Below are 27,353 nucleotides of genomic sequence, written 5' to 3' on the forward strand. Positions count from 1 at the left end.
TGTAAATACATGTGCAGTGCCATGCCTTTTACAGGGCAAAGAAGAACTTGCACAGAAGTGGTTTTCTCCAGAAATAATAATTTCTACAGTGTTGTGCATTAGTACAATAAATTATATTGCAAGGTCTGAATTTACTGACAGCAGGTTGTGTATTTTAAGAACTATGTTTTGCTCAAATTAAAACCCCCAAAATATGTACTGGCTTTAGTTACTGCAGAAATCCAGTTATTAGGCCAGAAAGAGCTGCTAACATCATACTAATCTGAGCAGAAATCCATTAAATGCCCAGTGTATCTCTTTACCCTGTCCCTGTGAAAAGGAACGGTTGAATTGATAAATGCCACTCACGGCCCTGGTCCAGCTCAGCTCTGGTTTTCCCAGGTGGAATGCTGCTATGGAGCACTTGTTTAATGAGTCCGAAAGGTTGGGGGGAGAATGCAATGGCAGCAGAAGTGGCAGTAATATAAATATCTATTAGCCAGCACTTGCTGCTTGAGCGGAAATAACTTGTGGGCTGGGCAGTCTGCTCGGCTCGGCACGGACCGGTGCGGTGCTCCCCGCTGTCCCACCCGCAGCCTGTGAAAGGCAGCTGAGAGGGACCTCGGAAAGGCACGGGCACTCCATTTGCAGGCTCATTGTCGGCGGCTGCCAGGGACGGTGTAAACGCTCCTTACTCAGAAGGGCTGAATCCCGGCGGGAGCGGGAGAAGCTCCAGCCCAGTGCTGAGGTGGGCGAGGGGTGGCAGTGCCACCGCGGGAGGCACAGAAGTGTCAGCACGGGGGAGCGGGGCTGGGAGCTGGCAGGGAGCGGGGACAGACCCAGCAGTGACAGCAGCTCGGTACTGCCAGCAGCTCCTGATGCAGCCTGGAGAAGAACCAAAGACGCGGGGAGTGGAGAAAAGCGGAAAAATCCTCCTTCCAAACTCTGGGCTTACCTTTTCACACCGATGCCGTGACCCTTCCTAATGGTAATTTGTGTCAAATTACTTTTTAAGAACAGTGACAGAGTGGTGTAATTAGCTCCGGCTTGCTGAGGTTAGAAACAAAAATATCGTAAATCTCCTACTTTCAATTCAAATCCCCCGTTCTGAGCATAAAGAAGTCCCTGAAGACATCAGCATGGACACACACAACTTCTTTAGTCACCTGGGTACCTTTGCCATCATCACACCTAAGTACGAATCCCAATTCTTGTTTTGATTTGTGTCTTTTTCTCCTTTTCCTTTAGATGAAGATTGTTCTTACAGGTGCCTAAGCTTCCTTCCAACTGACAAAAAATAACAAACATTTATAGGAAAGCAGCCTAATTATGTGGGGTTTTTAAACAGCCAGGAGGAACAGATAGTTTGAAATCCAAAACATCTCGGAGGGCCCTTCTTCATCCATAGTATATTTGATAAATTGACTTTTGCTTCCAGGGCACACACTCAACTTCTTCATTAGTATAATGATCTTGGTCTTCTCTTCCCAAACTTAGATAATTTGAATAAAAAATGAGTTTTATGAAATGTAGCCATTAATAGAGTAAATAAACTTTAAGCTGTGTTTACATATCACTTGCAGCACTCCCATCCCTCTCTGCTGTAAATCAAAATATATTCAGCATTCTTGAAATACATTGTCCATTCTCTGACAAGAATAATCCAATGTGCTGGTGAGTACCAAGGTGACCTGAAAGTTTTCCTAGTACATATTCCCCTCTTATATTCTGTATTATGTGTGAACTCAGAGACAGAATATCTGCATTTTCTTAAATAAATTAGGTAAAATGTATTTCAAAAAGCTTCTTGAGTCAAAAAAGTAGCAAATCATTGTATGTATTTCCATATTTGTATAGTTTCATTATATTCTTGTTCTAAGTTACTATTAAGTCTCTTTCATATTTAAAAAATTAACTACACACCTATCATGCAAAATGTAAAGAAGTATGTTCAACTAGTTCAAATTAGATATACAGTAAAAATACACTTCCAAAGAAATATCATTTCCATTTTTGTTCATGTTTTTAACAGAATTTCAGACTAATACATCAAATGTGGAACTGTACAAGAATGTGAAGAAACATTAGGATTGCAGTAGTAAAAAAATGTACAGCATTCAAAACCAACAAGCTCTAAACAACCAAACAATACCACAGGATTGAAACAGTCATGGGGACAACATAGGTCATTGGAGCCAGAGTGAATCCTAATGCACCTACATAAAGACCCTACATAGAATATTGTCTCTTATTTATATGCAAAATCCCTGATTTGATTAAACCAGACAATTTCTCTAATTGTCTCGTATAGGTTTCAGATAACATTAACATGAGAGTATTCCCCTTCATGAAGGTCAGGTGTTTGAAAAGGCAATATTGAGAATTGATTTGAAAGGTATTTCCACCCACATGGACTCAGGTAGTTAAGATACAAGATCACAAATAATAGCAGTACAATTTTAAAGAACCATTGGAATTGTTCTCCGCTACATTTGCCGTAACACTTCAGATTTCAAAATTCAGAATTTTTGAACTGTTCACAGGTTAATACACAGGGTTTTAATTATGGGCTGTAACCATATTTAACAGTGGACCAAAATTGCTTTTTAAATCAAGAAAAGATCCAGCTTAGCATGTTAAAAAAAAATCTCCAAGGTGATTGACAATGAACAAAACGTTACAAACAGCAGAACCTGCGTGTCAGAACAGCTTTGAAAGGCAGATATGTATCTGTTACAGTCCACCAACCTGCACAGCATCCTTACTGGACATTTGGATTATGAGGAAAAATGTCCTGGATAAACCTGTAACATTTATAAATTCAACACAAAAGATCTTTTTTAATGTCTCATCACTGTGCATAAACTCAAGGGACCCTGCCACCCCTGGGTTTGGTGACCAGACCCCAATCCCTCTCACAGATCTCAGCCAGTTCCTGTCTTTGAGGACTGTCTTGCTTTGCCCATAGCTCACCTGTGGGGTTTTTTAAGCTGAAGTGTAAAAAAGGTTAATAAATGACCCAATTATGTCAGCTTTTCTATCCCATAGTCCTCATGCTCTGAAATCTCTCCCTGATCTCGATAGGAATTTAGCTTGCACAAGAATAGCAAATTTGCAGCCCAGAAAGCTGAATAAATGTAGCACTTTTAAAACCAAAACACTGTTAGGGAAAGGTCCAGCCTACAAAATCATCTTCAATGCCCTGAGAAGGACAAAAAACACAAATCTTGGCACCTATCTTGCTGTTGATTTGGAATAATCTTTTACTAATTCTGATCCAATGGGAATGAGGGATTAGCTTTAGAGAGCTGGCCAGTACAACCCAACATCTGACTGAAAGAACTGATTGGAGCAGGTTTGAAAAGGAACAACCATCTGCATCTTATGTACCACTCCAAACCTCTAAACCTACTGGGAAAACAGCATAGTGTAGACTCATTCTTATACATATTTAAACTTTGCTGAGGTATTTATTTTATTACAGAAAAGCAACTTTAAAAACAATAGGAAAAAAACCTCAAAATATGAGTTATATTCTGCAGAGATTTTTTGGGGAGAAGGAATTCAATCGTATTGAAAGGTCCATAATCATTAAAGGAATAACCACTTTTAGTGTCAATAATATAGTCTTCCTTGGCTTTTTATTCCTTCAAAGCACTACAAAAAATGTAAGGCTGTGATTTTATAAAACATAATTTTGCCTCAACTTTGCCCACCAGTGTTGTAAAATAACCTGCAATACTTGTCTTTTCCCTAGGGCAAACCTTTCCCTGCATCCACCTCTGTGATGGAGCAGCTGTGGCCACACAGCCACAGGACCCCCAGGCCTCCTCCAGGACAGGGGACAAGCCACACCTTGCACAAAAGCAAGATTCATACATGCTGGCCAAAGTCAGGTTTCCTTCACGTGACAAAATGAAACGTAGTTCTGTTTGAGTTTTGACATGATCTGATAACTCCTACCTGCATCTAATATTATTTCTCTACAATGAAGACACCTAGGCTGTTGTACAAGCTGGATTTCTCACCCACATATACTTTGGGAACCAGAGGAATGTGTACATCATACTTAGGGTTTTTCCTAGGCAGACACTGTGTTTGAAGTGCATTTTTCTAACCCTTTTAGATCCAGTCTGTCTACCTCAATTGTGACACTAATGTTAAATGTAACTGCAGCCATTACCAAGTAGTTTCCATAAGTGGTTTTATTACTGGTTAGATTTTACAAATTCTGGTATTCGAACAGACTTCAACCTTAAAATCCTAAAACAACAAAGCAACCAATGAAAGGCTTAGGACTATTCAAAGTAACAAATTCTTTAACATTTTTGCCCTGGTCATAAATATACAGAGAGAAAAAGAGAGAAGTGGACATGGAATCCAAAGAACGTAGATAAAACAGTATATAAGGCACATGGCAGTCTTTGAAAATACAGAAGCTTTAGCCAACTTAAATTAATTGCTGTTTCCCTTGCTCAGTCCACAAAACTGTACAGTTACACAAATGTTGTGTTGCAATAGATCTTCCAAGTTATTCTTCAGTCCATACTCCATAATACCAGAACACTACATTTCCTTCTGTTTTTTAGGAGAGATCCTAACTGTGGTTAGTCAGTTGCTCAAAGCCTCTATTAAAATACACTTGGAATTTCAGCTAAGAATAATTTCTTTTTTAAAGAAATTATTAAGAAAGAGTCATCAGAAAAGATTTGTAAGAGTTGTCTGTGAAGGACTTCGAGATTCGTGAACCTCAAGACTTCCGGGCACTGATGTCAAGACCGACGTCACAGTTGGCATAGTGGGATTAGTCAAGTCTGTTAAAGTAGTGGGAGTGCTGGATGGACTCATGGAGGCATTGGATATTTCTGAGGCAGGACCTGATGGGGTCCCTGCTTGGAGTGTTGAGTCTGAAGTCTTATCCACCCCTGTGTTTTCTTGACGTAAGAGGTTCCGTCTGAATTTGGCTCGAGCATTTTGAAACCAAACCTGAAATAGTTTAATATAACAGGGTAGCATTTAAAGACCTGTAGTGTTCAAAAACGCAAAAGCATATTCACAAATTCATCCGTGCTGAAATTGGGAAAGATGTTTTTACGGGTAACATATCAGAAAAATTGTCCTAGCCAGGAGAAGCGTGCAAAAATATTCCTTTTGCCTGCAAAATATTCCTTCTTCCCTCTCCTTCAATCCCTGTAAAGCGTGTGCCTGGGCCAGGGCTGGGCTCAGGACAGAGGCTGGCAGTGTGTCTGCACAGGTATGTGAGAGGATGATTAGACACTTGGCAGCGAGCAGAATCCTCGAGAGCCCTCGATCCCAGCAGCGTTGGTCTGGGTGAGGCAGACACCACACACCTGATGAGCACAAGGTCAGGAGTTTCCCCTGTTGTATCTCACATCCATCTCCCACCAAAGCGCTGCTGGCACAGCCCAGGGCACCCTGCCTTCCCACGGGCTCCTGCTCCCCCAGGAGCTCCCTCACAGGCCAGTGCCTGCAGCGCTCCCCTCTTTGGAAAGGGAAGGACTGTCCCTCTTTCTTGCTCTTCTCTTATTCTTTCTCAAATGTTTCAGCTTCCTTCGCTATGCCCCTTTCCTTTATCAAGTGTTTTCAGTTGGGAAAAGGGCTGGAAAAGTATTAAAGACCTACATTACATCAAAAACTGTGATTTCAGTAGGAATAGCAACCACACAGAATTTTTTCCGAGGTTTCTACTTCTTGCATTCTTTGCTTATCTGAGTGAAGGGCAGTGCCTCAGCGTGTGGGACTGCTGAGGCCACAGCAGCCCGTGATTCACAGCAGACATTCTGCTCCTGGCTCCGGAGCTGCCCGGCTCCGAGCCGAGCGCCGGGAGCGAGGCAGGGAGCGCCGCAGGAGCCCGGGCGGAGCTGGAGGTGCTCCCGCTGCAGTCCCAGCTGACGGACCTGCCTCGGCTGCTTCACCTCTCTCTGCCCTCCTTCACATCAAGGGATGCTCCAGCTGCAAATTCCCCCTATCGAGCGCTCTTCTTTCCCTGGAAATCTTTCTCCTCCAGCCAGAGGTCTTTAACGTGCACACCCTGTTTTCTCACACTCTCTCCGGAGAATGCCACGAGGAAATAATCCTCAGGCATAAATTCAAGGGCCATGCATAAACCACATCCCTACAGTCCTTCTTTCTCAAAGATCAGTATTTTAAACCAGTTTATGTTGGCATTTTCTTTGTTAAAACACTTTGTTTAAAGGTTATTTATCGCTTTCATATATACAAGTTCTCTTAAACCAGCACAGGTAAAAATATTCCCATGATTTTATAAGAGTCCAGTATAGCAGTGACCCTACTATAGACCAGCAATCAAAAAGGGGCAAACCCCAAAGTGATGTTTTTGCCTGACACGTTCCCAGGCAGTGTCCTCTCCTCCTGTGCAGGGGCTGTGAGTGAAGCCAATCACTTTGCTCTGGTCATTTAATCAACAAAGGCTCAAGCACCAACTGCTCAGGAACAGCAAAAACAGCAATTGGAACTTTCATAGGATTTTTTACCTTTCAGGTACAGATCCTTTCTATTTCTTCCACAAAATAATTTAGTGGCTGGTTTCTTTAAAATACCTTCTGGCAACTGTATAAAGGATAACAGCTGTGAAATGGAGTTTGGAGCTGGCTGCTGTTCCCCAGGCTGTAGGGCTGTTCACCAAGCTGTGGGGCTGTTCCCCAGGCTGTGGGGCTGTTCCCCAGGCTGGGAACTGTTCCCCAGGCTGGGAACTGTTCCCCAGGCTGTGGGGCTGTTCCCCAGGCTGTGGGGCTGTTCCCGAGGCTGTGGGGCTGTTCCCCAACTGTGAACTGTTCCCCAGGCTGTGGGGCTGTTCCCCAGGCTGGGAGCTGTTCCCCAGGCTGTGGGGCTGTTCCCCAGGCTGTGGGGCTGTTCCCCAACTGTGAACTGTTCCCCAGGCTGTGGGGCTGTTCCCCAGGCTGGGAGCTGTTCCCCAGGCTGTAGGGCTGTTCACCAAGCTGTGGGGCTGTTCCCCAGGCTGGGAGCTGTTCCCCAGGCTGTGGGGCTGTTCCCCAAGCTGTGAACTGTTCCCCAGGCTGTGGGGCTGTTCCCCAGGCTGGGAGCTGTTCCCCAGGCTGTGGGGCTGTTCCCCAGGCTGTGGGGCTGTTCCCCAACTGTGAACTGTTCCCCAGGCTGTGGGGCTGACCCTGCCAGTGGCCCTGGCCATTATCCCAGCAGGCACAGCAGCGTGCAGGGCTGGAGCTGGGGCTGCCCTGCTGCTCCCATGGGCAGCTCAGGCCATGCACCTGGAAGGGCATGGCAGAAATAACCACCTAGACACACAGAACTGAAAGAATCCTTCCAGAAAGACTTCTCTCACATCAATTACACAATTTCTTCAGGACTGAGGAATAAACAAAATCACTGGGAAGTATTTAGTGGATTTCTGTCCAACTGTATCAGTACAAGGCTGAGCTATTTCAGATCAAAGGGGAAAATACAGACCAAAACTCACAGCGAAAAATAAAAAGCAGCTGCAAGACCCAGCCCTGCTGCTCCCACACTCCAGTGAGCGAGGCTGGATGCGTGGAGCTGGGCACTCAGCAGTTAGGCAGAATAATATTTACTGAGGTGAAAATACTGCACTCCCTCTTCAGTGATCTGTGCAGCAAATTCTTTGTCTCCACCAAGTCAAATAGGAATAAAATAACATCTCCATATGATAAGGGAGTGTTGAAAATAAACACACTAAGTGTTGTGAGGGACTTGGATACTGAAGTTAATGGGATCATCAACTTAGATAACTTTATTTGCTGGTTTGTAACACCTCCATTGCTGCATCTCTTACACTTCAGCTGCGTGAACAGCTTCTGCTAAAAATAAATTTTTAAACCAAATTTTGCTCATTCACACAACTACCTGGTAACATTTAGGTAACCTGAATTTCACTAACTAGTAAGTGGAAAAACAAAATATAGAGGATGGAACACCACAAAGCAGACTACACTCACTCATTGCACACACATTGTGATGACTTTGCTGTAATTAATAACTGTACAGTCAAAGAGATGTTTAACACATGGGGGCTTAGGAAGAGCCTGCAGCCTAAAGTAAACCTTCACCAAAGGGCAGCACAGGTCCCCACGTGGGATGGGAATATTTTAGGCTTGTTGACTACTGGAAACTGGACCAACAAAGTCCCAGTGCAGTGATCTCTGTAGGGTTCTGGTAGTGACTTTACTGGGGACTGATTCAAGAAAAAAATAAGTGGTGTACAAGACACACACTGAAAAATGTCCCTATGCTTTTTGTTCCTAAAGTGCTTAGGCTGTGGATAATCTTATTCTAGACCTCTGGGAGAGAAGAGGTACATACCTATAGCTAACATACACCTCCTCAGGGCTATCTACTTTCACCTTCCTTTTCTAAACTCACAGAAAGAAAGACCAGTTCCCCAGAGAGCAGCATTTCTGCCAGTTAGGTTAGTTAGCTCACAATTAGCTGGGGCCGTTAATGACGAATGATAGCTTACAAATAAAGGGCTTGTGTTCCCCAGCTGTAGTGCAACAGATATATGAATTAAATTGCAAATGTACACTTAAATTGGAAGGAAACAAAATAAAAATAGGTGTTAAAAATATAGATAAGTTTGCTATGGTTCTAATGTGGCTGCTTTGGGGGAACACTGTGCATTACTAAGGTGTTGAAGGAAATGCATTCTGAGAAGCAGCGTGTTACATTTCCAGGCCATCCCACCACTGGACATGTGCAGCTGCTGACAAATTGTGTATAAAGCAAAGACATCAGTCAGGGCTTCCAACTCCAGTATCACAGAGCATTTAGAAAATCCTCAAATTCTCTGCTCATCTACCAAGTCCCCTCATTACATGTCATGTGGGGCTGTCTCTACAGCAAGGGCACTACAGCTGCTCTCTAAATCACCGGGAGCTCTGCTCTGTGTGTTTAGGAAGTGCACCTTTCTCCTGATCTGCTGCCCTGCATTTCCCCTTAAAATAAATTTTATGAAATGTGTCCACAGAGCCAGGGTCCTTCACCAGCTGAATGGAGATGTGAACGCACAGAAGACCCCACAGCTCACAAACACTTATTAGGGAGTGTGGAGGAGTTCTGGCTCCTGGCAAGTGTGCCTGTGCACCTCTGGGGTGTGGGACAGGCTGGTGCCAATGATGCTTGCTCCTATCAGTAGTGTCAGTGAATCACTTTGTGTTCAATAAGTGACACAGATGGAATGCCAGCCTTTCTGGCTCCAAAGAATTAACAAGTGACACTGTCTCAGTAACCAATATCATGATGAGTTTTCCCAGCAAAGAGCAACCCTAAAGCTCATATATGTGAACTTAATTGCCACTCAGAGGTAGAGATAAACCAACTGGGCAGAAAGGTTCTAAAACATACAAAGTACAAGTTTGTGTTCTCGTGGCCCGAAATAATTCTCAAACAAAACATCCATGACTAGAGAGTGCTCATAAGAGGCAGGAAAACTCAAGTGTTGCCAGACAAAGTATCACTCCATTTTCTGGAATTGCTTCCAACAGCATCATCCTCAGGGAACTATCCTCACCACCATCTATTGTCTTCCACCACTGCAGCTAAAGGAGCCTGGACATCCAGGAGTATTTGACTCTGAATGTAAAAAAAGTGAAACACCAAATACTAAAATGATAACAGAACTTTGGTGGAATTGTAAAGTTCTGCAACAAACAAAAGAAGAACCACAAAGCACCTTAAAACTGCAAACTGCGATACGTTTAAGAAGGAATGAAGAAGCAGTGAAGAAACTGAAAGAGGAACAGAAGAGTAGCGGGGTGGAGTCCAATTTTGGAGACAAGGAAATATGTTCTGAATAGGAAGAAACAGAGACAATAACTTGGAAAAGAGATGCCAGGAAAGACCCATTCAGTGAGAAAAGAGAGATGGAAATCAAAGTTGGTGTGGAGTGACAAGAGAGAACAGAAAGGTGAGCAAGAGAAAGACACTTCCTAGACACAGATGTACAGTTCCTCAGGTAATTCAGGTGTGAATGGGCAGACCTGGAATTACCAGTGTGACTAAATCCTGAGGGTAAAATAGAGGAGAAGGGTCAATCTAGGGATGGACGAAGGCAGTAAATGGTTTCAGCATGTGTGTGCTTTAAGGACAGCTGCTGTGAGACCCCACATCAGGTGCTGGGATATTCACTCTATCAGAGCACTCTGCTCCTCCACAGCCTCAGAAAAACAAACCCAGTGCAGCTATGAGAACACAGCCATGAGAAGCCATTATGCACAGTTTGTCATTTTACTGGGAAGCCTACAAAACCTTTGTTCCTTCTTCTGGTAGGTGTTAGCTCTGTAAGCTCCAGGATCCCTCCAGTGAATTCAGTTTTGCTCTGTAGTTGTCTCCTGCCCTCCACTTGCCTGTGACTTGTGAGCTGTCCATGATGCTTCCCAGATGGGCCCTACCTGTCTCTAGGAAGGTCACTAATCCTTTTTCTACGATTAAGACCCATTTAAAATTTTCAGCAATAAATCCTGGAATGCCATGGCTCCTATATGTCCAAGTTTATCTCTAGGTATAGGCACTTGGGTAAGTGCTCATTAAAATTGACTTCTTGAGTCAGAACTATAAATTAAAATGCAGCTGAATCAACTAATACTGTTCCCTTTCCTTCCCACAATAGCTCAAATTGAGTGTGTTCCCATGAGCGAGAAAAAGTACTTCTAAAATGCAGTTTTGTTTCATTCTAAGTTACTCAACTATGAGTAAAGTTCTTGAAAAATTTCATTTACGTCCACTTCAGTTATGAACGAAAAGCCCTCCTTTTTGTCCTGATAAAATGAATTCAAACTGTTGATTAATTTCTTACAAAGGTAAACATTGACATGTTTTCTGAAATTCTAAACTAAAAACTCTCTATTTACAGTGAGCACATTAAAATAAGTCACTTTTTTTTGTTTGTTTTGTTTTTTTTGTACAGCAGCCTGGAAGCTAAAACATGAATTAAAGTATTCCAGGAGACACCAGAATTAAAGAATTCCAGGAAAACAAGCAGGACCCCAAACTGTCACAACTCTCATAGAATTTAGAACCCAAGTGATCTGTTTTAGAGAAACTGAAGAGAAATAACTCTTCTCACACTTTCTGGGAATTCACTTAATCTTGGAGATGGTACAAATGATTAAGAATATCTTGAAAACCAGCAAAATCCCATTTATTTTTAAATATAAAATTGATACTTTGATTACTTTCCAAGGGAAAAGATGGCTCTTACCTGAAGAACTCTTTTGGTGAGGCCGGTTTTCTGAGCTAGCTGTTTCAAGTCCTTGGCATCAGGATTGTGGTTAATAGCAAAGTATGACTTCATTGTCCGCAGCTGGTGGTGTTTGAAGGACGTCCTCATGCGCTTTGTCTTCTGGTTGCTGGGGTACTGCTGGTCTCTGTCCAGGTGGTCACCATCGTTCTCGTTGCAACTCAAAGCTTAAGGCAACAAGAGGAAAAGGCCTGTAAATCTCTTGCTCCACAGCCAGTACTGTTTGCAATTGCCCTGAGTGCAGCAATTCAAATAACACACTGCAGCATGTACTGCCACAAGCCCTACCTGCCCTTGCTCCGCTCCATGGCTTTGTAGAGCAGCTTAGCTTGGAAAAGCCCTCTAAAGCCATTGTGTCCTACCACTAGCACAGTGCTGCCAAGGCCACCACTACCCACGTCCCCAGTTGCCACATCCACGTGGCTTTGAAATCCCTCCCAGGATAGAGGCTTCGCCTCTGCTTTTGGGGAAGTTTCCTAATATCTAAGCTGAGCCTCCCCTGGCCCAGCCTGAGGCCATTTCCCCTTGTCCTGCTCCTGCTCCCTGGGAGCAGAGCCCAATGACCGGACAGCCCCGGCTGTCCCCTCCTGTCACGGACTGGTGCAGAGCCACAAGGTCCTGCCTGATCCCCCTTTCCCCCAGGCTCAGCCTCTTTCCCAGCTCCCTCAGCCACTCCTGGGGCTCCAGCCCCTTCCCAGCTCCATCCCCTTCCCTGGACACGCTCCAGCCCCTCCGTGTCTCTGCTGCCATGAGTGGCCCAGAGCTGCCCCCAGCACTGGAGGTGCCCCAGCAGTGCCAGCACAGGGGTGAGCACAGCCCGGGGGGCATTGGACTCTCGCCCACCTGGGCACAGCTGGATCATATTTCTGCACCTTCCAGCCATTCCCTTACAATAACCAGCCTGCAAGGACCCTGCCTCCCCCCTCCGTGGCTTTTAAAATGTCAGCTCTGTTTCCTTTTCCCTCAGCTCCACCTCCCCAGAACTTTTGCTCCACTTTCTGTGGGAGGACAGTAGCTGTCCTCAGCTCTGTAAAGGGTTTTACTGTGCTTGGTATCGCCATAAATTGCACTGTAACACACGAAGAGAGCTGCACAATACACCCCACTTAAATCTCAATGGAACAGACTAGTTAAAATCATAATTATTTCCTCCATCAAACTAAACCCTGTAGAGTACAAGGGAGACCATTAAATGAAACACTATAAAAGAAATAAAGTTTGTGGCTACCAGACAGCAAATTATGACTAGAATCTGACTAGCTAAAGAAATAAAGCTGTTCATACAACATATTCACTGGCATGCCAAATGAAAAATCTTTTACATTATTTATATGTTTGTATTTCCATTTCTTAAAAAAGTTTGCAAATACTAGTTTGAATGATCACTTCTGCCATATCCTTTTGAAATCAAGGAATGACACTGGTTGATACACTTGCAGAAATCAAACACAAGAAGAAAGTCTGTGAGAAACCAACACTGTAAAAATTATCAAGTAGTATTAAATGTTGAATGCTAAGCAAAATAATCTTGTAGACCAAAAGTAGTTTTTCATTTATTTGTGCATACGTTAAACCATAGAAACCTTCTTAAAATTTACATTAAGGACAGAGCTTAAATCCAACAAAAAATTAGGAACATAACTGAAAATTAGCTCTGACAAACTGTTGTTAATTAGTTTTTCCTGTCCAAATATCTACAAGTCCCTCTTAATTTCCTACAAGTTTTATGCTAAAAGTAATGAAAAATCAATACCTCTGTTCTACACAGGATGCAAAAAATGACCAAAAATTCGTTAAAACCATGAATTGTTGGTAAGTTTCTTAAACACATGAACAGGCTTGTTTTCAATTGTCCACCCCTGCTGTATAATTACAAGTGAGTACATCTCATGCACCTATCTCTATAGTGTTACTTGAATTCCTGCTGTCCATCTGTGGGTCTCAGCCCCGGTGAAAACACACACGTTCTGACAGGCATGTATTAAAATCAGATTTTAAAAATACACGTGAAATGCACAGATTCCTAAGTAAAGATGCATACAGATTCCCTAAGTAGGTTTGCAGCAGGTACAGTAGCTGCTTTACAAACCTCAGCCTTTCCAAACCTGCTAGAAAGCTGTGACACAACACAGAGCAAGGCCTGCAAAAATTCAGCTCTAAGCCCAAAAGCACGTTTGTTTAACAGACACGCCCAAAGTGTCCAAAGCCTCAAACTTTTCTGTGTGTTTCTGTACTCCTATAATTTAAAAAGCAGCTAAAAATGGTACTGTATATAGAAATGTGAGTGTCTGTGTGCGTGTGTGCGTGCATGTGCATACATTTGTATAAATCCTTTCCAGACCTCCAGATCTTCTGCCAAATTTTGGCCATACGAAGCATTTCTACTTGTTTTCCTGCAGCATGGAAAACTGCAAGCACCTGAATTTAAAAGGTGTAAGATACTTGAAGGGAGAGAGTAACAATGGAGTAGTAATGGAGCTGTTTGGGATGCAGCCAAATCTTTTGGGGTTTAAGATCTGAGACCTAGTTACCCATCTGGAGTCATTGCATGTGCTCCAGTCTCCTTCACAGCCACAATTCCTGATATAAAGAGCACTGGGATAAATAACATAATAATGCTCATAGAAAATTCTGTTATGGAAAGCTAAAACCAAATCATGCATGTTTTTAAAATGTACCCAAAGAACTTTAGATATTAGTAATGGAAAAGACCTTTGTGTGCCATCTTAGAGGTTTTTGAACTCTCCAAGTAACAAGAAGACAGACATAAGAGGAAATGCATCAAAATACCTGTCTGCAGGACTGAGGTCTGGTTCCCGTTAATATGCAACAAAACAATGCCAAGGGCTGCAAGGAGCTGGATTTTAACATGTCCATAGAGAATGAGATACATTCAGAATCCAAGGAGAAAAAAACTGATTCTATACTCTCCCAGAACGGAATGAGGGTGTCAGCTTTTCATCAAGCCCTGATAGGAAAGGGAACAACTTATTCTTGGAATTTCTCATCATCTCATCATACCTCATCACCTACTAAATCAAAATAATATTAAAATGACAGTAAACATGTACCATTTGAGAGTGACAAAATGTCCTTGTCTCCGATGGAAGTTGCAGAACAGAGTTGGGAAGTGCACAAGGGCGTGTGCCGTTCGTTGTCTTGTGCAAGTGGTTTGCCTGCTCCCAGGCATCACCAATATGACATAAACAGTCCTAGCTGATGTCAATTCCCCCCTTGTATTTGGTTGTGGTGCCTGGCACCATCCTCAACAGGCTATTTTATTCAGTCTAATGTTATCTGCATCTCTCACAGAATCTGCAATGTCCATGGGTGTTGCAGGCACAGATTCACAGAACAGGCCAAGGGTGTAAGTGGAGATTTTAAGAGCTGAGGAGTTTCTGCAAAAGGCATCAGGGTGTAAAACTAACACTGTACACGCTCCTCACGCAACTCTCTGTTTTTCAGGCACTGTCTTCCCTGTTCTTTTGTGGTGTCCTGTGTATCTCCCAAAGGAATTGCTGAACTATCCATATGTAACATTTCCATTCCATTGCAGCATCTCAGGCTCCTGCTGGGATTTCAGAAATACAATTGGTAGAATTCCAGTTGAATAGAGGAGCCTTAAATTAATGAGCCTTTCACTCCTATTTTTTGATAAAACAAATTGTGAAGCAGTGCCAAGTCTCTTTTCTGACCCTAGAACATTTCTAAGGCCCTGTGCCTTTCCCCACACCCCACACCCCACACCCAAGCCACTGGCCTCCCACCCTCCGCTGGTGCAGCAGTGGCAGCACATCCACCCTCAGCCCCATATGGGCCACCTGGTCACAGGATGGTGATGGCCATGAGCAGCATCACTACATCCCTACACATTAAGAGGAAAACATTTTGTTTTGATATTGGTAGCCAAAATACCCTTTGCAGATGAATGCATAACACCTCCCTAAACCAAACAACAGGATCGTAAAGCAGGCTGTGCTGGTGCTTTTGTAACGAATCTGTTAGAGGAAGAGGAGAACTTGGGAACACTGCTTCACCCTCAGATCACCAGAGCCCCCCATGGCTTGGGATTCAGGGCAAAGTGTGTACTTAGTAGGTTGCTAAGGATATGGCACATGAAGATGAGAAAGAGAAATTTCCTTTGGGGGAAATTTTGCTCTTAGTAGCTTGTGCTTGACATGTTAGATTATGCCAAAAGGAAGAAAACTAATCCTGATTCTGAAAGAGTGATGAAACAAGAGACACGTTGTGTGTGCATTATCTCTCAATAGTGGCTCAGGAACATACACCCCTTTCCTTCTGTAATGGGAGTCAAGGGGGTGTTTTAACCTCCTGCTGCCTGGAGAGGGAACTTGTGATTAACTAGACCAGGCAGGGGTGCAGCCACATTTGTTTGGTCAGAGCATGTGGAGGACTTTGTGGTACCCATATCCTCAAAGGGGACAGAAGTGAGACAGAGCCCTCTGAGTGGCACTTAGGACAGGAACAGATACAGTGTTTCTCTTCGGAGGAAGGAGAAGACACTTAGAGAAGGCAGATTCCTGAAATTCTCACCACAGGAATTGAAAGGGTTGAAGCTGTGGCACTGGGAGCAGGCAAGGCACCCCCGGCCGCTCTAAAAGGAGCGTGTCTCTGCCAAGCCATGGAGCAACAGACACGACAGCGCTGCCTCAACCTTGACATTTCAAGAAGTGTTTCTGAGGAGATAAAGCCAGTCAGTCCCAAGGAGCTCGGGCCGAACATCACAAGGCGAGGACGGAGGAGAGCAGGATTAGAAGCCCCTCTTCCTCCGGCCTCCCCCGGCCGCCTCGGACAAAGGGGCTGCGCGTCCCGGTGCCCCCCGGGGCTGCCTAAGGGCCGGGCCCCCGCGGCCGAGGTGGCCCCCGGGGGGAGCGCGGCCGGGCCGGGGCTGCGGGCCGGGAGAACAAAGGGGCCGGGAGGGGCGGCCGGGCCCGGGCCCCGCGGGAGGAACCGCCGCCAGGGTTTTTCCCCTCAATTAAGCCAATTGAATGGCGCTGAATGGCCGGTGCGAGTGCGCGGTCAGTCCCCGAGCGCCGCGATTAACCCGGGCAGCCCCGGCCGAGCCTGGGGAAGGGGCTGGCGGCGGGGCTGCAGCGGGGCTCCGCTGCCGGCCCTGCCCGAGGGACCCGGCCCTGCCCGAGGGACCCGGCCCTGCCCGAGGGACCCGGCACTGCCCGAGGGACCCGACCCTGCCCGAGGGACCCGGCCCTGCCCGAGGGACCCGGCCCCGCAGCGCCTGGGGAGCGGGGGGCGCTCCCGGAGCCCCGCTCGCCCTTGGGGTGGGAGCGATGCGGGCGCCCTGCCCCGGCCCCGACCCCAGCCCCAGCCCCTGCGCCTGCCCCGGCCCCGGCCCCGGCCCCGACCCCAGCTCCAGCCCCCTGGGGAGGGGCCAGACGCGCCCGGGGACCCGAAATGTGACCACGGGCCGGGAGGAGGGAGAGAAAGGGGAGAAGCAAGGCAAGGGGGGCAAAGGGGTAAACCCTAATTTTTCCTAGGAAATCTCTGCAAGACAACCGATTTTAAGCTGTGATTCCCGTCTGGTCGCTCTGTCACAGTAGTCACGGGGAAGCTTCTTGTGAATTTTTAGTCCCAAGGGAAACGAGGAGGAAACAGAGAGTCGCTCTTCAAAAGTTTTCAGGCTTTTCGCATTTTTTTGTCAGGGAAAAAGCCCAAACCGCTTTTGACACAGCCACTTGAGAGGGTCAGCTCCAGGCGTCCCCGGCGCTGCCCCGAGCCCTGCCGGGAGCTGGGTCGGCCCCTCCGCAGCCTCCCCTCCCCCGGCTAAAAGCCGCCCCCAGCCCCAGTCCCCATCCGCCGAGTTAGTCTGTCCTGGATGGATAATATCCTGGATATTCCGTCACCCTCTCAGTGAAGCACGAGGCATCTTCCTGCTAGCAAAGGAAGGAAGTGTTTCTTAATATCTTGGCTGTTTGCACAGATTATGGGTATTTTATCAGCTCGGCATGCCCCAAGTTTGCGCAATACATCTGTCATTTTCCAGGATATTTTAGTGTCTTAAAGCTAGACTAGATACAAATGAATAAAACATGGCAGACTGTGGGAGGTTTGGGGTCTAATTCACAAAGGGAGTATTCAGAATTCTTTACAGGTGCTTCTGTGTTCAGCAAGCTTTCAGCCATTGATTTACTGACCTAAAAAACCCATCAAACTCCATTCCAACAAGTGAAGGAGGAAATTATGATCACAGGAGCACACTTTAAAAAAAAATTAAAAAAAGGGAAAAAGAAAGAAAAAGAAAGAAAAAGAAATCTTTTTGAACTTTCAGCATCCTTCTAAGCTATTTTCCACTTGTCAGGCTCTATCTACATCTAAACCCATCATCCCCCTCCAAACGGAGTCTCATTTAAGTAGGAAAAAAAAGTCTAATTCGTGTTGCAGATTAATATTTGCTGCAAATTACAAAATTATCTCAGTCTCAACTCCTCCAAGTTTATGAGACCCCCTTTTTTCCCATCACTTCTGGATGCAAAGTCATTTACACAAAATATTCTACACAAATCACCAGGAACAGATCCCCTCAGAGAACAACATTGTGCATTTCTGAGAAGGAAATTACGAGTTCCACTAAAAATAAAAAGAGAAACTATCATGTTTTTAACTGGTTTCTCTTTCAAAGGCACAAAATCGAAGGCTTTGCAATAATTTACTCGTTTGTGGAATTTTACATCAACGAGCAACCCAGTCTGATTTCCAAGATCAATGGCACTTATTACCGCATAAATTAGTCGATTATAGGTCTAGTAAATAGTTAAGTAGATAAATAGCTTAAGCAAAGAAGCCAAAGGTTACTCAAAGACGATCTCTAAAGTTTCAGCTGCATGCTCTGAACAACGATTAAAAGACAAAAAAGTCGGACGACAATTATTTTGTAAACGAATTTTTCAAAACGCAGTTAAAGGCGGTTTATTTAGGAAGTCAGGGAGCAGTGAGACTTTCTCAGGCTGTGCTCCCATCCAGGACAGATGCCGCTGATTCGGTTTACAGGTCCTTTGAATCTGAACATCTGCCCTGCACAGAGAGACAGCGGAAGGACAATTAAAAGCTAATCCCTCCGAAAATGAGACGTTTTTTAACGGGAAGGATGCATATTTGATGCATGTTTTAAAGCTGAACTGTTACTAGCGAGAACACTACATCCACCTTTCATCAGCCTTCACCACTGGGACTACTACTCCTTTTTGCACTACTTCCACATTATTCAGCAATTAGTTCAGCCAATAATAGCTGGCAATTTTGTTCCCGAGGTGCGTTTGCCCGTTAGAGATGCGCCTTTTCTCCCTGCCATTTTCAGTGCAAACCACCCCATTTCGTCGCAATTGTTACTCCCTTTAGGCGCAAAACACCCGTAGCCTCCCGCTCCCGGGCTGCCTCCCCCGGCCCGAAGCCCGAGCCCCTCGCCACCCCTGAACTTCTCGGTGTCCTCCGCGCGCCTTCCTCCCCCCGTTCCTCCTCCTCCTCCCCGCGCAGGCGGAGCGGCAGCCACCCGGCGCAGCCCGCAGCTGTCCGGGCACGCAGAGATGCGGCTCCAAACAAACCGCAGCGAAATTGGCCTTTACCGAACGCCCTCTCCGGGAAAGAACATGCTAAAGGCGAATCTGCGCCCTACGGGACACGTCCGAAACAGGTAGGTTAAAAGAGAAAACAGGCTGGATGGAGCACGGAGCGCACCGAGGCACAGATCGACGCAGGGAAACGAGTTCGGTGCCCAGGGGCCGGCGGGACGGCCCGAGCGCCCGGCTCGGGAAACGCCGCGCTGGGGGGAAGCCCCCGTCCTCCTCCAAGTCCTCCAATAAAACCAACATCTAAGAATTTTGTTTTGTCCGAACATTTTTTCCCGTGGTGTGCAGGCAGCAGCGCAGGAAGCCCCCGCGATGGCAGCCGTTCTGGCGGCAGCTACACGGAGAAGTGGGGCGAGGGGAAGAGGGGAGCGGGGATGGGGGGGCGGGGGGCAGGAGATTGCTCGAATTCCTTTGCCTGTAAAATTACAGTGCTTTGGCGGCGGGGAGGTTAAACGAGGAAACACGTCGGACAGTTTGCTGCTGGATGCAGATAGCCCGGCTGCTGCCACGTTCGCTCCCGTTCCTCCTGCTGCTGGGCTCGGTTTGGGGGCAGGGGCTGTGCCGCGGGGCAGCGATGGGCTGCACAGGGGATGCTGCGACTTTCCCGACTCTTCTCCGAGTCACGTCTCACGAATAAAACTCCGGCGGGACTTGCCCCCGTGTGAGCAGGCTCTGTGCTGCCCGCAGACACCTGCTGCCCGCGGCCCCTGCCCGGGCACACCCAGCCCTGCACCCCCGTCCGCCTCCCACTCCAGGCCCTTGGGGAACGGCCACTTCCTCTCTCTCTTTCCTTCCCAAATTTTGGGGTGCAAGAACTCAGGGCAGGGACGAACAATTCACCCGTCAGCATCTTTAGAGTGTAGCCACTAAAGAAAATTCACGGGTCTCTGAAGTGCTAACTTAAAATCTCTGGTTTCCAGATTTTATTTCAGGCTGCGCTCCCCCTTCTTCCCCCCCTTAACCAGATGACCTTGCTTCAAAACATTTTATTTCCAGCTGAAGTGAAAAATGCTAACATATTAGCTTCTGTAATTGCAGTTTGACAGCCCTTGATCTCAATAATTATGCTGCAGCTAAACTATTATTAACAGTTTAAGCTAAAATAAACGGAAATCCCCCTTTGGAAGTGAACAGAAACAAACCATTTGAACTGTTCTGGGGGAAGGTGGGGGTCTCTTACCTGCATTGTAGGCTGCCAGATCTGCTCCAGGCCCCGGGCTTTTTCTTTTCCTGGGTCTCCCCTTCTGGACAGTCCCCACGCCATTGTAATAAGGCAGTCCCAAAGTGTTGGCAGAGCCCGCTCCCAAAGCCGGGCCCTTCCCAGCGGCTACATCCGAGTGATTGAAATGCACCTGGTACTCCCCCTGGATGAGAGTCTCGAAATGGAGGCGGCAGTACACCAGATTGTCCTTCATGCCAAAGTGATCGCCAGTGGTCAGCATCTTGTTGCAAGTGGTGCAAGTGAAGCAATTTAAGTGATATACCAAATCCCTGGCCCTCATGACCATCTCGGAGGCAGAAATCCCCAGGTGACATCTCGCACATCTCTGGACCGAAAACCTCCTGCAAAACAGAATGGCCAGAGGAGACGGTGAGAGGCGAATTCCCCCCCACCCCGTCCTTCGTCGGTTCTGCCCGGAGGGCGGCAAAGGGCTGCGAGACCCGGGGCGGCCGCGTCGGCCGGGGCAGCGGCACAAAGCCGGGACGTTTGCGGAGCGCGGCCGGGCGGGCATCCCGGGACGGCAGCGCGGGGAGACTCCGTCCCGTTTCCCAGCTCGGAGCGCAGCTCCCGCCCCGCCAGACCCCACGAGGAAAAGACACCGACCCCCGGACCGCGAATGTGCCCGCACCCCCGGGCCGCAGGAGGCACCGCCGGCGGGCGAGGAGCGGCCTCGCCGCCGGCCCCGGGCCCGCTCCCAGCACAGGAGGCCGAGCAGGGCACGCCTGGTGAAGGCCTCAGTAGCCAAAGCAGACTGAGGGAAAGCTGTGCCCGGGCCGTGTCCCCCTCCCGGCCACCCGGGTCTCATCCTCACCACGGGTCTCTCCCCTCAGGGGGAGGTTTAGGAGCTCACAGCCTTCCCCACGCGTGCCCACGGATCCCCTCGGCAGTCTCGTCAGGACGGGGTCTGCTCAGCGGGGGGAGCGGCGGGCGCCGGCCCCGGCCCCGGCTGGCGGCCGAGAGCAGGCTGTACCTGTAATAGTCCTCCTTGCAGTAGATGCTGCCGTCCTTGCTGAAGCAGGTGAGCTCCGACTCCAGGTTGAGTTTACATTCACAGCATTTCAGGCAGCGCATGTGCCACTGTTTGTCCACAGCCAGGAGGTAATAGCGGTCGGAGATTTTACCCCCGCAGCCGGCGCACAGAGCAGCCCTGTCACTGCTGATGGAAGGCATGGTCTGCTGGGGGAAAACAATTACAGACCGTTAGCGAGAGGGAGAAACGCTTGAGCGCGGCCGGGCTCCCCCCTCCCCCTGCCCGGCCGGGGCCGGGCTGCTGCTCTCCTGGCAGAGGAGCGGGGGCTCCGAGCCGGCCACCCCGACCGGCCCCCGCTCCCGGTCCCCAGGGTCCCGCCGCATCCCACCTTCCCGGGAGGAGGCGGGGAAGCGGGCGAGACAAACAGAAAACCACCCTGGCTTTTAGGGGAGGCGTCTAGACCAGAACCAGAACTTTTTTTTTTGTTCTTTTTTTTTTTTTTTCTGGTGGATTTTCCAGTCTCAAACCAAGAAAAGATGGTGTTCAATAAACAGGCGCAATAAGAATAGAGTAGGGCAAATCACAGAAAATTAATTTTAAAATCCATTATTATGGATATACTGAGAGTGTCTGCATAGTTAATGCTCTGTGAGTGCGTGTATGTGGAGCATGTCTGTGTGTGTATTTTCCTAGCTATAAAATTCCGAATGAATTACGATCAAACCCCCAGTAGTCACAGTGCTGCAGTCACAGCTCTCTGCAAGCTGGTTCCAAACAACACGGATCGCGATCTGCTGTGACCCAAAGCGCTAAAGGGATCAGTAAATAAAGCTGCGGAGGAGATGAGCGTTACTAAATCCGAGGTGCGGAATGTTTCATCAGGAAAACGAAATAGTGGGGAACGTGTAGGAATGAGAGTGGGAAAAAACCAACAGAGCACATTCGATTACGCTGGGATAAACTTGGAAGCAATAAAACTAAATATAAGACCTATATAATTTAATAGTTTAGAGTTAAATCGCAATCCAATCGAAACCCTCAAAAACCTCCAAATTCATACATATCCTGTCAACTTCTACCGAACATGAAAAAGGGAGAAATATCGGAACCATGTAAGTATTCTTATTTATTTCAGCAGACACCTTAGAACAACATTCGGGAGAGGAGGCTCGGTGGAGCAGCGTCGGGGGCAGACTTTGCAATGTGCTGCTTTCCACTTCGGTCCCAACTTACTCTTACCGCTTTGCACAAAAGCCCACGGCAGATCTGTTCTTGTGCACGAGAACCCGAAACGTTTCCTTACAGCTGTGCCCAACGCGCAGTTTGTTTTGGTTCGGGGCGGGGGAGAAGTTGTTTGTTTGCTTTTACCTCCTCTAGAGCCTTAAATCCTCGCGCAAAGCAAAAGCAAAGACAGCTAATCGGAGGAAATCGAAAGGAACCGAGGCTGATTTTCCAGCACATGCCAAACCCGTTGCTTTCATCCTGTGCTTGCGGGGATCACAAAATCCCATCTCTGAGCACTCCCGTTTGCACCGCATCATTCCCACTAGGAGAACTCCACACAAATAAAACCCTGGCGCTCCACTGGTGTTAGTCACAGGGACCCACCGGCAGCTTGTTTCTTTAAGGCATTAATTGAACTCCGAGTAGGGATCGTTTTATAACCAAAGTAGTTTCTTGTAAATCCACTTTAAATGAAATAACGATTTTTTTTCTACTTTGCTTTTCCAGTAACAAAAATATTCCGAGATCTAGAAACGGTATTCAAAGATCCAGTATTCCAACTCACTATTTGTTATATACACACTTGTATCCATATAGATTACATAGAGTTATATAAAACTATCACGTCACAGTATTTGTTCCAGCAAAGACCATTGGATGTTGTTCAACTGTATGGAGAAATACTAACTTTCTAAAAGAAAACCAAAATAGTTCAGATTAGAAATCGCATCCCACCCTTACAGTACAAAGGCCGTTGTCCAGCTGGTGTTTTAAGATGAAATAGTCTCACTGTCACCTTTAAGCAAATTTCACATAACACTAAGAAAGAAGACATACTGATGAAGTTTGAAAACCTGAGAACGGATCATCCTTGCATATGCCTCTATCAGTTTACAAGACAGCATTTAACCAACGTACAAGATAATTTCACTTCAGAATTGTAATTCCTTAACAAAAAAAAAAAAATAGTACACATAAATTGTTCAATCACTTAAGACACTTCAGGTATTTCTTCCACTTTGCCATCTTAACACTAGTTAGACGGATGCATCTTTTTATTATCTAAATGTACTAACATACAAGGACTACGCATCAGCAGACAAGATAAAATGTGGTAAAGTTATAAAAATTAGCATCCATCCATCTCCCTGAGACATATCTTCTAGTTCTGTTTGTCATGTTTACAAACCTACATATTAAAATTATTTTTAAAACCCCATAACTTAAAGACACTCATGTTTGGTTTTTTTTCTTCTTAAATAAATGCAATAAAGACTGTCTCCATGAAGGCATCCTACCTGAAAAATAACACAGAATTGGATTCTTTGGTGTTTGTGTTTCCATTCTGCAGACAAAAAATTCGCTGTGCCAAAATGTTACTGGTATAAAACCACACTTTGCCTCTTCCTAAAAACTTTGGAAGGCCGGACAGGCTGGGGGAAGGGAAGGGAAGGAGTTCTTGGACGCTACCAAAAGGCTGGTCTATCCGTTTTCTCGCAAGAGCAGTACCGTTCATTTCACCCAAGCGTTACTATTATTATGCACATTATTAATAATTAACAGTTTCATGCCTTTCCCCACGGTTTCATTTAATCTTTTGGGGTGCCTGTACGCCTAATTTTCTTCTGATTTAGTATACGTTTCCCCCCGACCTGCTATTTTAGGGGAAAAGCTGTATCTGCGAGGGGTTTGTATGTTTAGGGGGGTGCATGACTCTCCCATTCCTTCGGCTCCTACCGTTTCCGTCTCTCCCCTGTCTATAGCCGAGCTGATGGCCGGTGCTTCGCTTTTAGTTCTCCGATCCATCTCGTCGATGACCCCGTGCATCTCCGAGCCGGAAAGACTGTGGAAAAGCATCGCTGAGGAAGCAGAGGAGGAGGGCCCGAGTTGCTGTTGCTGCTGACAGTTGTCGGGGTCCCTGCAGGAGCCCAGAACTTGCATTAACCGGAGCCCTCCCCCATGCATCTAGCACGGCCGCCCCGTCTCTCCTCGGGCTTCGGGTTTTTCCCCCGGCAGAGCTCTCCGGAGCGCGGCGCAGGCACTGATCCGAGGTTTCAAGGGATGGGGTGCAGAAAAGGCGGGCGAAGGGGATGAGGGAGAGGGGATAACTGGTGGTGTAAGCTTCGGGGCTTGGATCTAGTCTGTTGCGCGGCCCCGGCACATCTCTCTAGGAGGCTTCTTCAGTGCAGGGCTCATTGCCCCAGGTGCAGTCCCAGGCTTTATGCTCTGGCCCAGCTGGCAGAAGGCTGGGCACGCTTACGGTTGGGAGGGATTAATAAATAGTAGAAATATATAAAAAAACTAAACCATCTTCGGTGAGAAATAAATAAGAATTAGAAAAAAAAATTTACGACAAGCCCCTTACATCGTACTGTGCGAAATTTAGAGGAGGCAAGCAAGGGAGAGGGAGGCTGCAGCAGGCGGAGAGCAGGCTGGTGCTGCAGGGAGGCTGGGGCGGATGCCCACCGTACGCACTCACAGTCCAGAGGGCTGGCAGCGGCGGCAGCTCAGGGGCAAAGTTTGCTCCTTCCCCCGCTCCTCCCCCAGCCCGCTGGAGCTCATTGGGAAAAGAAAAAGCCAAGGGGAAGGAGGAAGAGTTGGACGGGCACCAGATGGGACGGGCACTCTCGGCCCCCCTCTGTCCTTAAAGCGGCGCGGCCCGCGGGGCCCGGGGCGGGAGCGCAGCCGGAGCCGGAGCTGCGAGCGGCGCGTCTGCAGCGCGGGGACCGCGCGGGGCTCCGCGCCTTTTCTACAGCCCCTCTGACATCATGTCCTGCCCCGCCGCCATTGGCTGCGCCGCGCCCGGGCCGCCGGCATGTGCTCGGGGCCGGGCGGTGTCCCCGCGCCGTCCCCGCGCCGTCCCCGCGCCGTCCCCGCGCCGTCCCCGCGCCGTCCCCGCGCTGTCCCCGCCGCCCGGGCACCGCCGGCGCTGCCGCGTCCCGCTCGCTCCGCGGCCTCGGCAGCGGCCCGGCCCCGAGCGGAGCTCGGCGTTTGTCGGCCGGTGACCGTCGGCGACGCGTCGGGCCGTGGCGCACCGAGGAGGCTGTGGGGCACGACTCCTCCAGCGCTCGAGAAGGAGGCGTTCAAGAGTTTGTTTCCAGGCCGAGATCACGGAAACCCGGAACAGTTATGACTAGCTGAATGCACCCAATAACCCTCGTCATGAGAAATATTCACTGTTGGAATATAATAGCTTGAGTCACTGCAGTTTGTGGAGCCCTCCACAAACCAAGGCCTCTTGCATCTCTCATTTCCAAGTAGACTGTAAGGAAACCAGGCCAGGAAGGTCCCTGAACTTGAGAAAAAGCTTCAGAAAGTCTCCAGGAAAGACAAAGAGTGCACAGAAAGATTGTTCACGATGCCTAAACATTTATCCAGGAGGCGGGCAGTAAGGAAGGACTAATCAGCATTAAAGATGTCAAATATCACACTTCTAATTACGTTAGCAAAGGAAGCACAACGGAAGGTAAATCTGAATGCACATCTGAGATCATGAGACTCGCTGCCTCATCTGTGACTGTGAATTATTACATCACTCTGCTCATTCCCATCAGGTGTTGTTTTCTGACAGAGCGATTTGCCTCTTACAGGTGTAGTGCAGTTAAGATTATCCTTGCTAAAATTGGAATTCTTCTATTTATAGCCAAACCTTGCTGGGTTTATGCATTCCATTCTTACAATAATTGAGGCTTTTTATCATCTTTCTGTTGGGATTGCTCTGAGTAGTTAAAGACATTTGCATGTCACAGAGGAGAACAAAGTGTCTCTTTTAGAAATGCATATGAAATAGCCACAAGACCCCTCAAGAAACCATACAGAATGCAAGCTAATTTGGCATCTGTGGGAACTATCCATAGTCTGTCCTAAAATCAGACCTTGGAAACAATGGAAGTTCATGTTTGAATTCAGATTACAACCCTGCAGCACCATTAGTGGCTCTGTATAGAATTTATCTTGATAAAATCGTCTTTCCCTTCCTCTGCACAGTTGCGAGATGTTTCCAAACCCTGTCTGTGCTGGGAGCTTTGCCTCCAGGAGCAGCTGTGGATCATTGTTCACTGGACTCCACAGACCCGTGGTGGGACAGCCCTGGCTCACCTTTGCTCGAGCAGTGCTGCAGATGTCTCTGCTCACAGCCGTGTACTGTACTATCCTCAGATGTTTTCATACCAGATTAATTCCTACCACTGAATTGATTACGTACTTTTTGCAGTCAAGAAAGGTCATGGATTTGTACACTCTTATCTGACATTGCTAATTATCAAAAAGATTTTAGGTATTTAACAGAATTAAAATAACGGTATTTTATGTTACAGAATTGCCTTAGTGGATGGAACCAGTAATATCAAGAGCACGCTGAAAAAGTATGGCACGGCCTCCAGTTCACAGGGTATCTCTGATAATCTTCTAATGGATATACAAACACAAGAAGACATCCAACCCTTGCTACCAAAACACAAGGAGAGTAACAGAATGTAAACATAAAGCTGCTAATGTACACACTGACACATGAATGACATTTACATTGTTCAGAATAAAATCAAGGATACTTTCAAATAATGAGCCACAGAAAAATTGCTGGAGCAAAATCGTCTTCAGAATGAAACGCAGGCTCATTTGAAACGAGAGTTTTCTCATTAAAAAAATGGTGCACCTAATAATAAAGTCTTTTAACCTGTATTTTGTTATAGGTGACAGGTGAACAAATCACAGGTCTTGAGTTTCTCTACCCTGCCTCTCTTGGTAACGTCATCTCCAGTACCATCTGCTACCTACCAGACAAACAGACCAACCACATAATGAGGTACCAGCTTCCACCCAGCTACCGTGACTAAATCAGAACAAAAGATTCAACGCCTCCTTCAACAAAGGAACACAAGTCTAAGCTGTCTTTGCTAATTGCTGGGTTTCAGGTTGTCTGTTACAGATTTTAAGTGAGCTACAAACTTTCATCAAATACTTATAGCTGTTGGATAAAGATACTAAGAATAAAAGATAAATGGAAGCAAAAGGTAAGAGAGAAGAGAAGAAAGCTTAGAAAAGAAGTAACTACTTATGGTAATTTAAAGACTGTGGAATAATATA

General features: G+C 46.9%; 1 protein-coding gene across 2 annotated transcripts; it reads right to left on the reverse strand.

Moving 5' to 3' along the window:
• Positions 1–4,677: 4,677 nt before the first annotated feature.
• On the reverse strand, positions 4,678–27,092 carry LHX2 (LIM homeobox 2). Of its 2 annotated transcripts, XM_062505712.1 has the most exons (6): positions 27,077–27,092; positions 24,006–24,127; positions 21,045–21,247; positions 20,033–20,415; positions 11,213–11,418; positions 4,678–4,965 (listed from the first exon to the last, which is right to left on the reverse strand). In XM_062505712.1, the coding sequence occupies exons 2-6, from the start codon at positions 24,123–24,125 to the stop codon at positions 4,678–4,680; spliced, it is 1,200 nt and encodes a 399-aa protein (XP_062361696.1). In that variant the 5' UTR covers positions 24,126–24,127; positions 27,077–27,092. The 2 variants fall into 2 exon arrangements, with proteins under 2 accessions (XP_062361696.1, XP_062361695.1); XM_062505711.1 differs by lacking the exon at positions 27,077–27,092 and having other exon boundaries at positions 24,006–24,233.
• Between the last annotated feature and the right edge of the window lie 261 nt (positions 27,093–27,353).

Source organism: Cinclus cinclus, chromosome 19, assembly GCF_963662255.1.
Source record: "Cinclus cinclus chromosome 19, bCinCin1.1, whole genome shotgun sequence".
NCBI classification, from domain to species: Eukaryota; Metazoa; Chordata; class Aves; order Passeriformes; family Cinclidae; genus Cinclus; species Cinclus cinclus.

Coding starts and splice junctions, on each gene's coding strand:
- LHX2 (XM_062505711.1), bottom strand. CDS start 24,233: ATGCATGGGGGAGGGCTCCGGTTAATGCAAGTTCTGGGCTCCTGCAGG. Junction 20,416..21,044: donor TGCAAGGAGGACTATTACAG/GTACAGCCTGCT, acceptor TCTGTTTTGCAG/GAGGTTTTCGGTCCAGAGAT. Junction 11,419..20,032: donor TCTGGCAGCCTACAATGCAG/GTAAGAGACCCC, acceptor TGTTGCCTTAAG/CTTTGAGTTGCAACGAGAAC.